Raw genomic sequence first — 17,524 nt, 5'->3', positions numbered from 1 at the left:
TTAAGATATCATGACTGGCTCACACTTTTTGTTTTATTTTTAAATGAGCCATCATTCACACTGTTCCCTAAGATTACTTAAGTATCTGGTAACCAAGTGACCAAGGGACAATGGCCACCATGGCACCATGAGCATGGGTAGCAACCTGGAGCATGATGTCTGTCTTGGGCAAGGAGGAAGTATAGGTAAGGGTCTGCCAGCCACTCAATCTCACCTTTCTTAGAAACACGAACACACTTATGAAAGCCCATGATGCCCAGGGTCCTTTCATGCCTTATTGAATAAAGACTAACTTTTTCATCCTGGAAAGATCCCTGAAGATCCCTTCATTCCCATTTTCACCCGTGAAAACCTGCAAAGTGTTCTTTGAGTATCACCCATTGGCTTCACTACTCTACTGTGGGTTACTTGTTGAAACAGTTTTGTGTAATCATGAAGCACACTGGGAAAGTGCAAATCAGCATCTATTCAAAGGGCAGCTTAGGAGTAGATCTGAGGACTGCTGTGGACATTTTCTCCAGGACACAACACTCCACACTGCAGGGAAGCTCCCTACACTCAGGAAGTAAACAACTCAAAGGCTTCAGAAAGTCCTGGGACTGACTAGATCCGTGCTACTCCTCTTCTGCAAAGCATACATAAGCTACAAGGTCTGCCAAGAAACATAGACCAGTTGAGAGAGGCTACCTTGGAGAGGCTCAGATCATCAATGTCTGATAGAGCTACACTCCTGACTGTTCAGATGCTTGCAGGTAGTGCAGTGTGCCCTGGGTTGCCAGCTTTTGGGAGCTGTCACCCATGCTATGGTAGGCTGTGGTGACATGTGAAATATTATGGTTTCTTTAAAAACACAGAAATATTATGTATTTTCATTTTAATCCCAGGTGTGGGAGATGGGGATGCTTCATAGCAGGTGACTATGATTTGCCTCGTGCTCTAGCAGGGGCATGGTTTTGCCAGCTGCTGATAGTTTCTTTGCTAGCTGCAGGATGTGATATTTGGAATTCTGGGGACTTTTCAGAAGTATATAAATGTCCCAATGGAAGGGGCTGGTTGGCTGGTTGCTGGTTGGATGGTGTTGGCTGCTGCTTGTTGTGGTTTATCAAGTAGTCATGAGCAAAGAGTCAAGAAGAAGAAATTAGATATACTGAAGGCTGAGATAAAAATTGTCCAAGGAACTCAAAACCCCTAATCACCAGGAATTAGTCTAACAATATTGTTGCCCCCTTTCTCTCTGACCACTTTCTCTCTCCTACCTAGTGTTAGGGGTTTGAAAGGATGGAAGAAAAAGGGTGGAGAAGAGTGGGAGAAAAAAGAACCCACAAAGTAGTCAAAAGTGAGGTTACAGATACAGCTGTCTGCAGTAATTGTGTCCCAGTAAGTAACCATTACCCATGTTCCTGTAAATAACTCCAATAAGTCTATTGGTACCCCAAGTTGGGTTTTGGTACTATCTTTACTTTGGTCGATTGTCAGTTCCCTATGTAAGGTGAGGAGACATTTGCTCCCTTCTCTCCAGGAATGGTGTCACACAACAGGTTTAAAGTGACAAAAGGGGGTAAACAGCTTGGGGTGCTTTGGCCTGAGGGCAGGAAGTGAACTGAGTGGGATTGTGACTTGAAGACTGTAACCATGGTGGCAGGTTGAGATTCAATCTGAGGGTGACAGCAGCCTCAGAGGGTAGAGTCTTTCATTCACTAACCACTTCTTAAAGAAATAACACAAACCCCGCCCTTTGGAGGAACTCATATTCCAGGGTTGCAAACAGGCCTGTGAAGTGGAAACTTAAGGGTTCTTTGGAAAGTCAGTTGTGTTGGATGGTGTTTTGCTGGGCAAACATATGAAGGGATGTTTGGCTGAAGCAGACACAGGTGAAAGAATGTTCTGCTAAAACAGAGGAAAGGACACCTGATACAGGATTCTTTGCTAACAGCACACCATGTATTGGTCCACCTTACACTGAGTAGTTGAGTGGCATTTGTTGAGACTCCATAGAGAGAAACACACCAAAAAACTTGTGGTGGTGTGCTGCAGTTTCTTACCCCTTCAGAAGATTTGGGCTGATTGGCAGAGTGATGTCAGCTGAGACAGATACATGTGCAGAGGCAAGACCCATGGAGGACATGTAATGTTTAGAAAGAGTATGGGGCTGGAGAGATGGCTCAGTGGTTAAGAGCACTGACTGCTCTTCCAGAGGTCCTGAGTTCAATTCCCAGCAACCACACGGTGGCTCACAACCATCTGTAATGGGATTTGATGCCCTCTTCTGGTGTGTCTGAAGACAATTACAGTGTGCTTATATGTAATAAATAAATCTTAAAAAGAAAAAAAGAAAGAAAGAGTATAAATAGGACTTAATGGACAGTGATGGAGACTGAGTTTGGCTTGTTTATAGAGCTAGCTGTGCAACGTTTGTTGGTCTTGAGTCTTTGCTGATCTTCCCTTCCCTGAAAGAGGCACTTCTAGCACCCCTCCTGGTCCCTCGTGCTGACTCACACTGAGGTTGAGGCCTGGCTGTCTCTGCTAGGTAGTGCCACCATGACTGCTGATTCCTATTTGCTGTGCCGACTCTACCAAATTAGACTGCTGATATATCTGTGAAGTATTTGTGAGTGGATCAAGCTGTTGATGCTGACCTGTGAACTGAACTGCCGATTTCCAGACAACACAGATGCAAGTTGCTCCAAAGAAAGAATCTTTCTAAATAGGTCCACTTCCTCCATATACCCTGTGGGTGGTGGGTTAAAAGGGAGGTTAAAACGTTTAAGAGCCATTATTAAAAATGGGCTTTAAAAAAATTAAAGTTACAGACCTGCAGCATAGCACAGTGGCAGAGCACTTGCCTTGCAGGTGTGATCTCCAGCACTAGAGCAGAGGTTGTGTTTCAATATATGTGCTAAATGAAGTGAGATGGTGATCAGGGTTCCTAAACAAAATGGGGTGATATGAGGAAGATTGGGAGAAACTTCAGATGAAGCAACTGGGAAAGGACTTTCTGAAATGACCCTGAAACTGAGGCAGGACATAATTACAGGAACATTGTAGGGACTTGGGGAGGGAAAGACACTCATTACCCTAGAGTCTGACTGAAGCTCCTCACCAGGTGAGAATCAAGAATGCAGGACAGGGCTCAGGGGTTAAGAGTACTTGCTGTTCTTGCTGAGAACCCAGGTTCAATTCCCAGCACCCACATGGCACTTCACAACTGTAACTCCAGTTTCAGGGAATCTGATTCCTACTTCTGGCCTCCACAGGTACCAACTATACACATGTACACATAAGTACACAGAGACAAAACATTCATACACATAAAATGACATGAATATATTAAAAGAATTTAGCATAATTGATACTTGCTGTGAAAGCCTTCGGCACAGTTAGTCCTCCTACATAGAAGTATTTTATGTTAAGGGAATAAGCCAGGCTATAATGCCGATATATGTGTGACCTTGGGTAGGACCTCCCTCCTTTCCCTACCCACTGCCTCAAAACCTAAAACACATCGACTAACTCTGTTTACAGTAAAGCTAGCTCATTGTCCTGTATCCTTGTGAACCAGATTTTCACCTGATAGACTGTAGTACTACCAGGTATCCCTCAGTTATCTCATTTAGATTTATTAGCAAGCCTTTGATAACAGTAACATCAACCCCACCAAAATCCTATATGACTTTTGCAAAAAACAATAAATGACATCATTCTCTGTCTCTGTCTCTCTCTGTGTGTCTCTATCTCTGTCTCTCTCTCCTCTCTCTCTGTCTCTCTGTGTGTCTCTCTGTGTCTCTCTCTGTGTCTCTGTCTCTCCTCTCTCTCTCTCTCTCTCTCTCTCTCTCTCTGTGTGTGTGTGTGTGTGTGTGAAACCTATATCCATGCTTTCTGATGTGTCTGATATTTTTGAGGGCCCCTTAGACCTTAAGTTTCTATTAAAATGTTTTCATTAAAACCCTAGCTCTGCTTCAAACCAGGTTAATGCTGAAATTCTTTTCAGCACTGAAGTTGTAGGTCCTGGGTTGGCATGAGTATGAAGTCCCTAAAATCTCTAAGAGAACTCCTTAGACTGATATGGATGACAGCAGGGAAGCTGTGCTTCTTTGTACCCTCAAGATGCTAACAGAGCAAGACAGTAATGATCCAATCCTGCAAGCTAAGTGAGGAAAAGTAAGGTTGTCAAGCCCTGGATGCCCAAGAAGGGTCAGAAGTTAAAATGCATGGCAGGTAACTGAGAGTCCAGAGCCCCCAAATCCATGGAAACTCTGGTTGGGCCTAAGGAGCTATGAGTCCAGCTTTAAAAGGAGAAAGAGGAAAGTCCAGAGCAAGTTAATTAGCAAGACTGGCCACATCCACAAGCTCTAAGTTTGATGAAGAGACCATAGAAGAGTGTTGACAAATGACTCTGGGTATCAAACTTGAGCTTGCTTATGCATGCCCACAAAAGTGTACCTGCTCTCACATACATGTATACCAGTGCACATTGCACGGGCACACACCCATGTAGATGTGTATGTGTGTACACACACACACACACACACACACACACACACACACACACACGAACACACCAGAAAACATGAGTCTTAAAAATGAGCAGGTATGGTTCATTACCATACTGCTGGTAGTGAACAGTTTGGCATGCTGGAGAGTAGCTGAGTCTGCTGCGTATGGGCACTCCAAAAGCACAATCATTAACAAATATTTTAACAATTTTTTTACAGGTTAAAAAAAAATTGTTGAGGATCTGAAGGGATCTGATCAAACAGTTCCCTGCACCCAAACCCCGTGGGAGGGAGAGCTAAACCTTCAGAGGGGCAGATACGCCTGGGAAGCCAGAAGAGACTACACTCTGCCCACATTTCTGACTCTAGAGGAAAACACCTAGTGCCATCTGGGCCCCCTGTGCACAGGGACCTGAGAAAAGGCAGGGCAGGCCCTTCTGGTTGCTGCCCTCACGGAGAGCTGAAACACAGCCCCCGAAGAGCAATTTCAGGCCCAGGACCAGAGGTAAGACCAACTTTTCTGCTCCAAGTGACCTGCCTGGTGGACTCAGGACACACGCCCACAGGAACAGCTGAAGACCAGTAGACAGGAAAGACTACACACCCGAAAGCAGAACATTCTGTTCCCATAACTGGCTGAAAGAAAACAAGAAAACAGGTCTACAGCACTCCTGACACACAGGCCTATAAGACTGTCTAACCACTGTCAGAAATAGCAGAACAAGGTAACACAAGAAACAACCTGATGGCAAGAGGCAAGCACAGGAACCCAAGCAACAGAAACCAAGACTACATGGCATCCTCAGAGCCCAATTTTCCCACCAAAGCAAACACTGAATATCCAAACACACTATAAAAGCAAGATCTAGATTTTAAATCACATTTGATCATGATGATGGAGGACTTCAAGAAAGACATAAAGAACTCCCTTAGAAAAACGCAGGAAAACAAATGAACAAGTAGAAGCCTATAGAGAGGAATCACAAAAATCCCTGAAAGAATTACAGGAAAACACAATCAAACAGGTGAAGGAATTAAAAATGGAAATAGAAGCAATAAAGAAAGCACACAGGGAGACAAGCCTGGATATAGAAAAATCAAAGGAAGAGACAAGGAGCCATAGATACAAGCATCACAAAAAGAATACAAGAGATAGAAGAGAGAATCTCAGGAGCAGAAAATACCATAGAAATCATCGACACAACAGTCAAAGAAAATGTAAAACGGAAAAAGCTACTGGTCCAAAACATACAGGAAATCCAGGACTCAATGAGAAGATCAAACCTAAGGATAATAGGTATAGAAGAGAGTGAAGACTCCCAGCTCAAAGGACCAGTGAATATCTTCAACAAAATCATAGAAGAAAACTTGCCTAACCTAAAGAAAGAGATGCCCATAAACATACAAGAAGCCTACAGAACTCCAAATAGACTGAAGCAGAGAAGGAACTCCTCCTATCACATAATAGTCAAAACAACAAAAGAATATTAAAAGCAGTAAGGGGAAAAGATCAAGTAACATATAGAGGCAAACCTATCAGAATTACAGCAGAATTCTGACCAGATACTATGAAAGCCAGAAGATCCTGGGCAGATGTCATACAGACCCTAAGAAAAAAACAGACGCCAGCCCAGGTTACTGTATCCAGCAAAACTCTCAATTAACATAGATGGAGAAACAAATATATTCCATAACAAAACCAAATATACACAATGTTTTTCTACAAATCCAGCCCTACAAAGGATAATAGATGGTAAAGCCCAACATAAGGAGGAAAGCTATACCCTAGAAAAAGCAAGAAACTAATCATCTTGCAACAAAACAAAGAGAAGACAAACATAAACATAATCTCACATCCAAATATGAATATAACAGGAAGCAGCAATCTATTCCTTAATATCTCTAAACATCAATGGACTCAATTCCCCAATAAAAAGAACAGATTAACAAACTGGATACACAATGAAGACCCAGCATTCTGCTGCCTACAGGAAACACACCTCAGAGACAAAGACAGACACTACCTCAGAGTAAAAGGCTGGAAAACAACTTTCCAAGCAAATGTTCTGAAGAAGCAATCTGCAGTAGCCATTCTAATATCTAATAAAATCGATTTTCAACCAAAAGTCATCAAAAAAGATAAGGAAGGACACTTCATATTCATCAAAGGAAAAATCCACCAAGATGAACTCTCAATCCTAAATATCTATGCTCCAAATACAAGGGCACCTACATACATAAAAGAAACCTTACTAAAGCTCAAAGCACACATTACACCTCAATCAATAATAGTAGGAGATTTCAACACCAGATTCTCATCAATGGACAGATCATGGAAACAGAAATTAAACAGAGAAATAGACAAACTAAGAGAAGTCATGAACCAAATGGACACAACAGATATTTATAGAACATTCTATCCTAAAACAAAAGGATATACCTTCTTCTCACCACCTCATGGTACTTTCTCCAAAACTGACCATATAATCAGTCATAAGACAGGCCTCAATAGATACAGAAAGATAGAAATAATCCCATGCATCCTATCAGATCACCACAGGCTAAAGTTGGTCTTCAATAACAATCAAGGAAGAATGCCCACATATACTTGGAAATTGAACAATGCTCTACTCAATGATAACCTGGTCAAGGAAGAAATAAAGAAAGAAATTAAAGACTTCTTAGAATTTAATGAAAATGAAGGTACAACATACCCAAACTTATGGGACACAATGAAAGCTGTGCTAAGAGGAAAACTCATAGCTCTGAGTGCCTGCAGAAAGAAACAGGAGAGAAAATATATCAGCAGCTTGACGGCACACCTAAAAGCTCTAGAACAAAAAGAAGCAAATACACCCAGAAGGAGTAGAAGGCAGGAAATAATCAAACTCAGAGCTGAAATCAACCAAGTAGAAACAAAAAGGAATGTACAAAGAATCAACAGAACCAAAAGTTGGTTCTTTGAGAAAATCAACAAGATAGATAAACCCTTAGCCAGACTAATGAGAGGACACAGAGATTGTGTCAAAATTAACAAAATCAGAAATGAAAAGGGAGACATAACTACAGAATCAGAGGAAATTCAAAAAATCATCAGATCCTACTACAAAAGCCTATATTCAACAAAACTTGAAAATCTGCAGGAAATAGACAATTTCCTAGACAGATACCAGGTACCAAAGTTAAATCAGGAACAGATAAACCATTTAAACAACCCCATTACTTCTAAAGAAATAGAAGAAGTCATCAAAAGTCTCCCACCCAAAAAGAGCCCAGGTCCAGATGGGTTCAGTGCAGAATTCTATCAGACCTCCATAGAAGACCTCATACCAATACTATCCAAACTATTCCTCAAAATTGAAACAGATGGAGCACTACCGAATTCCTTCTATGAAGCCACAATTACTCTTATACCTAAAAAACACAAAGACCTAACAAAGAAAGAGAACTTCAGACCAATTTCCCTTATGAATATCAACGCAAAAATACTCAATAAAATTTTTGCAAAACGAATCCAAGAGCACATCAAAACAATCATCCATCACGATCAAATAGGCTTCATCCCAGGCATGCAGAGATGGATTAACATATGGAAAACCATCAATGTAATCCACTATATAAACAAACTGAAATATAAAAACCACATGATAAGGGGTTGGGGATTTAGCTCAGTGGTAGAGCGTTTGCCTAGCAAATGCAAGGCCCTGGGTTCAGTCCCCAGCTCCGAAAAAAAAGAAAAAGAAAAAAAACCCCACATGATCATTTCATTAGATGCTGAGAAAGCATTTGACAAAACTCAACACCCCTTCATGATAAAAGTCCTGGAAAGAATAGTAATTCAACACCCATACCTAAACATTGTAAAAGCCATATACAGCAAACCAGTAGCTAATATTAAAGTAAATGGAGAGAAACTTGAAGCAATCCCACTAAAATCAGGGACTAGACAAGGCTGCCCACTCTCTCCCTACTTATTCAATATAACTCTTGAAGTTCTAGCCAGAGCAATCAGACAACAAAGGGAGATCAAAGGGATACAGATTAGAAAAGAAGAAGTCAAGATGTCACTATTTGCAGATGATATGATAGTATATTTAAGTGATCCCAAAAGTTCCACCAAAGAACAACTAAACCTGATAAACACCTTCAGCAAAGTGGCTGGGTATAAAATTAACTCAAATAAATCAGTAGCCTTCCTCTACACAAAAGAGAAACAAGCCGAGAAAGAAATTAGGGAAATGACACCCTTCATAATAATCCCCAATAATATAAAATACCTCGGTGTGACTTTAACCAAGTAAAAGATCTGTATGATAAGAACTTCAAGCCTCTGAAGAAGAAATTGAAGATCTCAGAAGATGGAAAGATCTCCCATGCTCATGGATTGGCAGGATTAATATAGTAAAAATGGCCATTTTACCAAAAGCGATCTACAGATTCAATGCAATCCCCAATTCTCAAAATACCAATCCAATTCTTCAAAGAGTTAGACAGAACAATTTGCAAATTCATCTGGAATAACAAAAAACCCAGGATAGCTAAAACTATCCTCAACAATAAAAGGACTTCCAGGGGAATCTGTAGGGAGCTGCAAAGTCCCGAGCCCCAAAGATGGCGCCGGTTTCTGCCTTCCACCCTCCCGATGGTGAGCGCTCCTTGTGAAAAACAAGTCCTTATTTGGCTGTTCCTGCTTGGCCTGGTTGCTTCCTCATAGAGACAGCCTATTGGCAAGCCCCACGTGGCACGTTGGGGTTGGTTGGCGTTGGGTACTTAAGCTGATGTAGGGCGTTCCCTGGGGAAGAAGATTGTATCAAGGTTCCTGAATAAAGTGCTCGAAGAAGATCTCCTCTGGTCGTGTTTTCCTTGTTGGTCGAGGTTGGTCGAGACAGGAATCACTATCCCTGAACTCAAGCAGTATTACAGAGCAATAGGTACAGAGACAGACAGATAGACCAGTGGAACAGAATTGAAGACCCAGAAATGAACCCACACACACATATGATCACTTGATTTTTGACAAAGGAGCCAAAACCATCCAATGGAAAAAAGATAGCATTTTCAGCAAATGATGCTGGTTCAACTGGAGGTCAGCATGTAGAAGAATGCAGATCGATCCATGCTTATTACCCTGTACAAAGCTTAAGTCCAAGTGGATCAAGGACCTCCACATCAAACCAGACACACTCAAATAGAAGAAAAACTAGGGCAGCATCTCGAACACATGGGCACTGGAAAAAATTTCCTGAACAAAACACCAATGGCTTACGCTCTAAGATCAAGAATCGACAAATGGGATCTCATAAAACTGCAAAGCTTCTGTAAGGCAAAGGACACTGTGGTTAGGACAAAACAGCAACCAACAAATTGGGATAAGATCTTTCCCAATCCAATAACAGATAGAGGCCTTATATCCAAACTACACAAAGAACTCAAGAAGTTAGACTGCAGGGAGACAAATAACCCTATTAAAAAATGGGGTTCAGAGCTAAACAAAGAATTCACAGCTTGAGGAATGCCAAATGGCTGAGAAGCACCTAAAAAATGTTCAACATCTTTAGTCATAAGGGAAATGCAAATCAAAACAACCCTGAGATTTCACCTCACTCCAGTGAGAATGGCCAAGATCAAAAGCCCAGGTGACAGCAAATGCTCGAGAGGATGTGGAGAAAGGAACATTCCTCCATTGTTGGTGGGATTGCAGACTGGTACAACATTCTGGAAATCAGTCTGGAGGTTCCTCAGAAAATTGGACATTGAACTACCTGAGGACCCAGCTATACCTCTCTCAGGCATATACCCAAAAGATCCTCCAACATATAACAAAGACACATGCTCCACTATGTTCATAGCAGCCTTACTTATAATAGCCAGAAGCTAAAAAGAACCCAGATGCCCTTCAACAGAGGAATGGATACAGAAAATGTGGTACATCTACACAATGGAATACTACTCAGCTATTAAAAACAATGACTTTATGAAATTCATAGGCAAATGGATGGAACTGGAAAATATCATCCTGAGTGAGGTAACCCACTCACAGAAAAACACACATGGTATGCACTCATTGATAAGAAGTGGCTATTAGGGGTTGGGGATTTAGCTCAGTGGTAGAGCACTTGCCTAGCAAGCGCAAGGCCCTGGGTTCAGTCCTCAGCTCTGAAAAAAAAAAAAAAAGTAAATAAATAAACTTCTGTGACTTCTTTAAAAAAAAAAAAAAAAGAAGTGGCTATTAGCCCAAATACTCGAATTACCATAGATGCACAGAACACATGAAACTCAAGAAGGATGACCAAAATGCAAATGCTTCACTCCTTCTTTAAAAGGGGAACAAGAATACCCTTGGCAGGGAATAGGGAGCCAATGTTTAGAACAGAGGCATAAGGAACACCCATTCAGAGCTAGCCCCACATGTGGCCCATACATATACAGTCACCAAACTAGATAAGATGGATGAAGCAAAGAAGGGCAGACTGACAGGAACTGGATGTAGATCTCTCCTGAGAGACACAGCCAGAATATGGCAAATACATAGGCGAATGCCAGCAGCAAACCACTGAACTGAGAATGGGACCCCTGTTGAAGGAATCAGAGAAAGGACTGAAAGAGCTTGAAGGGACTTGAGACCCCATATGAACAACAATGCCAACTAACCAGAGCTTCCAGGGACTAAGCCACTACCCAAAGACCCTTCATGGACTGACCTGTTGTGGTTTGCCCTGTATTTTGATGCTAATTCCACTGCCCCAAGGACAGCTGCCTAGTCACATACTCAGAACTCAGGTGACTTCACCAGAACCACCTCCCCATTGAATTTGTAAAGCACAGGTGAGGGGCAGGTACAGGATAGAAGGAGGCCTATTATTGGAGGAGAAGGAAAGATGGGCAGGAGAGAAGTTTGAAGGAAGAGGAGGAGACTGTGAGAGAAAGGAGAGACAGGAGAGGGGGAGAGGGTGAGAAGCCATGGCAGATGATGTTAAGATTCTGCTCTGTGTATTTACAGGTTGTTATTAATATTCTCAAGGGATGGATGGTACCCGGCTTTGTATGTTTAAAGTGGGCAATTATATCTTACCAATTGGGTCAAAGATTATTGTGTTGTGTGTTCTTTTATGTGAGGGTTTGAGTGTAGGAAAGTGTGAGGCTGGGATGTGTTTCCACCAAGATATCTAGCAGATATCTTGGGGCACCGCGGTGTGGACCTAGTGGGGTAAAAGACAACTATACCTTTTTTATTTTTTATATTTTTACAACAACACTGACCCTGGGCTCCAACTGCATAGGTAGCAATGAATAGCCTAGTAAGGGCACCAGTGTAAGGGGAAGCCCTTGGTCCTGCCAAGACTGAACCCCCAGTGAATGGGATTGTTGTGGGGAGGGCGGTAATGGGAGGAGGATGGGGAGGGGAACAACCATATAGAAGGGGATGGGGAGAAGTTAGGGGGATGTTTGCCTGGAAACCGGGAAAGGTGATAACAATTGAAATGTAAATAAGAAATACCCAATTTAATAAAGATGGAGGGAAAAAAAAGTTCAGAGTATGGTATGAGAACCACTTAGATGGAGTGCACTGTCTCACGGTCAAGCTTCATGACAAGCCTATTGAGTGTGTTGTTGCTGAGAGGGAATGGTATACCTTCCTCTATTGCAGCAGCCTGTCTCCACAATCCTTGTGTACAGTTAAGAAAGTCAGACATATGAAAGCTGTTATCTAGTCTTCGTTGATAATGTTCATAAATGGGAGAGTTCTCGATGACTACCAAATCAAAGAAAAACAGGCCTTCGTCATTCTAATAAACTTACCTTTTATTAGCTAGTTATACATGAATTCCATTGTAAGCTGGTATGAATATGGTATTCACATATCATTAAGGTGAACTGCAAAAGACCTTGCTGTTCTGGGTTTAGGAATTTAAGTGAAAGTCCTTACTACGTAACTTAGGCATCACCTCTTTTGTGATTTTGGTCAAATGGTGTCACCTCTTTTTTCCTCATTCCATAATTCTACAAAGATAGCAGTAAAAACTGATATATATATATATATATACATATATATATATATATAATTAATTTAATGTAGGGGGTCCATTGCTACTTTTGCTCACAAATAAAGATTTAGTGTTTCTTTTAAAAAAAAAAAAGGGTTGACAGGAAAACGGATTCATCGCTGTTCAGGAATAAACCAAACACGCTGTGAAGACAAACCCAGTCCTTTTTTCCTGCCAGCATAGGAGCTTTCTACTTGTAGCAACTCAAAGCTACCTCAGACATCTAGACTCTGAAATCTCAAGGCTACAGGGAAGCAAGTGAATGCCCAAGGAACAGATTAGCACACCGCAGGGATGCCCCCGAAATTGCCCACAGTGTTGCTGTCTGGGTCCAACTGAGCACAAGACCCAAGCCTCGCACGCACCAGGTCCAATTCTCTCCGGAGGGAATTATAACGGACATTCCATTACAGACCTAATAAGAGGAAGGCCAAGAGCGGTGAGGCGCGGAGCCCAAGGCCACAGGAGCCTCCTGAGGAAACTGCTGTTTCCAGATCCCAGGACACTAACTCCTGTAGAGTTAGAGTTCCGGGATCCAGGATCCTCCAGCAGATGGCTAGACAGCGGGGAACCTCCACTCATCGGTGCAGGCGTCGCCATGGGAACCACTGGTGCTGAGGCCGGGAGAAGCGTGCGTCAGGGAGCGCTGCTAAGCCGCGAAGGAGAGCACGGCTTACGCAGAAGGTGGGAGTTGGTCCTCTGTCCTCGAAGTCCTTCTGGTTCGCGCCCCTCGATTCACAGGAGCCTGTTTCTGCCCAGAACGGTGAACCATTGGAAAGATGGTCTGTGAAGCAAGAATGAGATCCAGAACGTCGGAAGTCCCGCCCCCGGGGTTCCCCAAGAAGGCGCTTCTTTTCCAGCTTGCCGCTCTGCCTTCTGGGAAATGTAGTTTTTTCTTTTGTTTCGGTTCAGTTTGGTTTGGTTCGATTTCGTTGTTGTTGTGGTGGTGGTGGGGTCTTGTTTGGTTGGTTGGTTGGTTTTGGGTTTTTTGTTTTGCTTTGGTTTTTTTTTTTTTGTCTCGTTTTGGTTCAATTTGGTTTTTCGAGACAGGGTTCCCTAATGATCCGCTGAATTTTATTGGTGTTAGTTATAACATCTCCATCTGATCTCAAATTTTTATAAATTTAATGCTTCTCTTTCTTTTGGTTATTTTGGCAAATAGTCTGTCAGAGAACCAGCTCTTTGTTACGCGGATTCTTTGTATTTCTGATCTCATTCCATCTCGTTATTTTTTGCACGGCTTCATTAAGTCTTCCCACCTACTGATTCGGTGCATGGCTGCTATGGCTGTTCCCCCGCCCTCCCCCATAGGTTCTTGATGTGCATCATCATTTTTTTGTTCTCGACTCTGAAATGTAAACACACAGGTCGTAAACGTCCCCCATAACTAACTGCCTTTGCTGTGTCTCAACAATCTCTGTGTCTTCCTTTTCAATTGACTCTGTGACATTTTAAACTTCTTCCGTGGTTTCTTCAAAACTTGGTGATTAGTGAAGAACTGACTGTTCACTGGGGGCCTACTGGCACTGGCAAAGGAACATCAGAGAGTAGAGATGTGAGCAGGCACCAGGCCTGTCAGTTGTCACATCCTGGGTCTCCACCCAGCCTCTCTGCTCAACCCCAAAGCCATTGGTTTGAGTCCTTCACCTCTCTTTCCTTCTTTCTTCTCTCCTCTCTCCATAATCTTGTCTTGCACTTTCTTTTTCCTCACAAAGAACACAGTTTGACCCCTATTGCAGCATCCCTGTGCCTCAGCCTCCCAAGAGACAGATTGTCAGACATTAGACATTAACCTATCTTTACTCTGGCTGCTTTTATCCAGAGTTTTCTCCTTCTCTTCCTTCTAGAATGCTGACACTAGCCACTAGAATCACCGTGTCCTCTCTTCTTCCACTTATGCTCACAATAACTAACATGCTGGCACACCCAGTGCTGCCCGAGTTCCTTTACTCCCTTTAGAGGGGCAATTGTGTAACAGGCTATGACTCTGCTTTTGTGTTGTGTCTGCCCCTGGGTAGCTGAGGATAAAGCTGCTGCCCTAGACAGAGGGAAGCAACTACATTGTGGTGTGGTTCCTTCTCAACGTTGCAAACAAAAATGGACATGTGACCTAATCCACCCATAAAAATAGAGACCCACCCTTTAGTGAACTGCATCCCTTAGCAAAAACCTCTTCCTCCTCCTCTGAAGATAAACCTCATAAGATAAATCCTTCCATCATAATCGGGCCCCTGAGTACCCTCACCCAGGAGGCTCACTATCAGTCTTGACAATGTAACCCTTTTTATCAGTACTCTGAATAAAATTATCTTGCTACATTTTTTCAAATCTGTGTGAGCCCATATGTGCAACTTTTAAGATAAAAAAAGACCTAAGAACCAGAAAATACTGACCCCGACCCTGACCCTGACCCTGACCCTGACTATGATGTGGGTTGCTTTTGTGTTTCTGCCTTGTTGGTGTTCTGTGTGTCTCTTGTAATTGTACAGGCCTCTCTTTCTATGGATTCTGGAAATTTTCTGCCATGATTTTATTGAAAATACTTCATATCTCTTAGTGTGGAATACTTCTTTTCTCTGTTCTCAGAATTGGTCTTTTTCAAGATGTCCCAGAGAGCTTGCATGTTTCATTTGTATGGCTAGTTTTATATCAACGGGAGACAGGACAGAGTCACTGGAAAGGAGGGAACCTCAGTTGAGAAAATTACTCCTATAAAGATCTGCCTGGAGCTGGGTGCACGTGGGAGGGAGGGACTGAGAAGAGAGGAAGGAGCAGAAGCTGTAATGGGATTATAAATGAATAATTTAACTAATAAGTTTATAAAGAGGGAAAAGATCTGTAGAGCATTTTCTTAACTAGTGATTGATGGGGGGGGCAGTCCATTGTGGGTGTGGCCACCCCTGGGGGTGTGGGGGTGTGGGGTCCTGGGTTCCATAAGAAAGCAAGCTGAGCAAGCCATGAGGAACAAGCCAGTAAGCAGCACCTCCCCCACCCCCATGGCCTCTGCTCCTGCTTCCAAGTTCCTGCCCTTTTTGAGGTCCCACCTTCAAGGCTTTGGGTGATGAACTGTCGTTCTATGGGACTGTGAGTGGAATAAACCCTTCCCTCCCCAGGTTGCTCTTGGTCATGGTGTTTCATCGCAGCAGCGGTAACCCCAATGGAGACAAATACTAATCATATAAAACAAAGAGGATGAATTAGAAGGTATGAGAGAAGAACATCAAGTCACCTAAAAGGGCATTACTGGCCTCCAGGCCTTAATAGGTCTCCAGAGCTTAGCTCAGCTGACGCCATGATGGAAGCGCCGTGTAGGCCTTGCAACCCAGCATGTAGGCAGTGAGTGACACCTACCAAAGTGAGAACAAAGTCCTAATCCATTTGGCATGCAACGTTGTGGGAAAGTCGCTAAGTGCACTATACTGCCTTTCAGCTTCTATCATTCCACTCCCGGCTAACTGTTCTTGGTGAGGTGTGTCAACCCAAGATAAGATTCTTGAGTTTCACCCTGAGAAAGGAGCAGGACAACCCTGGGGTCCCGACCACACAGGGTGGGTGCTGGCCAGGACTTCCAATTGGCTTGAACCCATGTCAGAGTAATCCCTGTCTGCTCTCACAACAAAGGCAGAACTGTGAGAATCACACCCGATAGCACAAATGAAACTTTAAAAGCCAAGACGGGAACCGAGAAGAGCTCAGGGTGCGAGTCGAGGAGCCCAGCCGAGCCGCCGCCGCAGCCGCCGCCTCAGTGAGAGCCCCGCCAGGGGCTCACCACAACGTACCAGGGTCTGCCTCAGCGTCAGTGCCAAGCAGCCACAGGGAGGGCAAGCAAGTGAGCGCCAGAAGGAGGCGGCCAGAGCAAGCGGGCGCCGCGCGTGAGGCGAGGCGTGAGGGGAAGCCGCCTGCCGCCCCCTTGGCCGTCCCTTCGCTCCCCCTCCCTGCTCCCCGCCGGGACCAAGGAGGGCACCATGTCTGCGCCGACGGCCAAAGCCAGTAAAAAGGAGCTCAACTCCAATCACGACGGGGCCGACAAGACCTCAGAAAAAGAACAGCAAGAAGCAATTGAACACATTGGTAAAGTACAAAATGAAATAGACAGACTTAATGAACAAGCCAGCGAGGAAGTTTTGAAAGTAGAACAAAAATGTAACAAACTCCGCCAACCATTTTTTCAGAAGAGGTCGGAATTGATCGCCAAAGTCCCAAAATTTTGGGTAACAACATTTATCAACCATCCACAAGTGTCTGCGTTCCTTGCGGAGGAAGACGAGGAGGCCCTGCATTATTTGACCAGAGTTGAAGTGAGAGAATTTGAAGACATTAAATCGGGTTACGGAATAGATTTTTATTTTGATGAAAATCCTTACTTTGAAAATAAAGTTCTCTCCAAAGAATTTCATCTGAATGAGAGCGGTGACCCGTCTTCAAAGTCCACCGAAATCAAATGGAAATCTGGAAAGGATTTGACAAAACGCTCAAGTCAAACGCAGATTAAGGCCCGCAGGAAGAGGCAGCACGAAGAGCCAGAGAGCTTCTTTACCTGGTTTACTGACCATTCTGACGCAGATGCTGACGACTTAGGAGAGGCCATCAAAGATGATATTTGGCCAAATCCCTTGCAGTACTATTTGTTTCCCAATATGGATAATGAAGAAGGAGAGGCAGATGATGATGATGATTACGACGAAGAAGAAGGGTTGGAAGATACTGATGAAGGAGACGAGGATGAAGATGATGACGATGAGGAGGAAGGGGAGGAAGGAGAGGAGGGTAAAGGCGGGGATAACTAGCACAGAAGACCGATGGATCCAACCTTCTTTTTCATTTCCTTTTCATTATTTAAATTCCTCCAGTCCCTGAGAGCGAGTTGCAGTCCTTTCCTCCCTGTCCCTCTGTGCTCAGCCCTGTTTTTGAGGTCTCAACATCATGGTTCTCAACTAATTTGGGGGAAAATATCTTGAGCAAAATACAACAGGAAAAGAATCTTCA

The 17,524-nt window shown here is 43.3% G+C and overlaps 1 protein-coding gene and 1 pseudogene across 9 annotated transcripts in view; one reads left to right on the top strand and one right to left on the bottom strand.

Moving 5' to 3' along the window:
* Positions 1-13,352, bottom strand: part of Znf599l-ps1 (zinc finger protein 599 like, pseudogene 1) — a 26,580-nt pseudogene extending 13,228 nt beyond the window's left edge. For 4 of the 7 annotated variants that reach the window (NR_203052.1, NR_203053.1, NR_203050.1 and 1 more), the window contains 1 exon segment: positions 13,216-13,352. The product of NR_203052.1 is annotated as a zinc finger protein 599 like, pseudogene 1, transcript variant 6 (transcript). 7 annotated transcript variants of the gene reach the window in all.
* Positions 12,936-17,524, top strand: Setl2 (SET-like protein 2). 2 transcript variants are annotated; one of them, NM_001446895.1, is given in 2 exon segments: positions 12,936-13,222; positions 15,652-17,523. In NM_001446895.1, a coding segment is annotated over 1 exon segment (822 nt). In that variant the 5' UTR covers positions 12,936-13,222; positions 15,652-16,503; the 3' UTR covers positions 17,326-17,523.

This window comes from Rattus norvegicus, chromosome 1 (assembly GCF_021556685.1).
Source record: "Rattus norvegicus strain SHRSP/BbbUtx chromosome 1, alternate assembly SHRSP_T2T, whole genome shotgun sequence".
In the NCBI taxonomy this organism is placed as follows: domain Eukaryota; kingdom Metazoa; phylum Chordata; class Mammalia; order Rodentia; family Muridae; genus Rattus; species Rattus norvegicus.
The sequence above is the reverse complement of the archived record's forward strand: the minus strand, read 5'-3'. Positions and strand labels throughout refer to the sequence as shown.

Bases quoted from the DNA above. Each gene is read 5' to 3' on its own strand.
- Setl2 (NM_001446894.1), top strand. From the start codon at position 16,504: ATGTCTGCGCCGACGGCCAAAGCCAGTAAAAAGGAGCTCAACTCCAAT.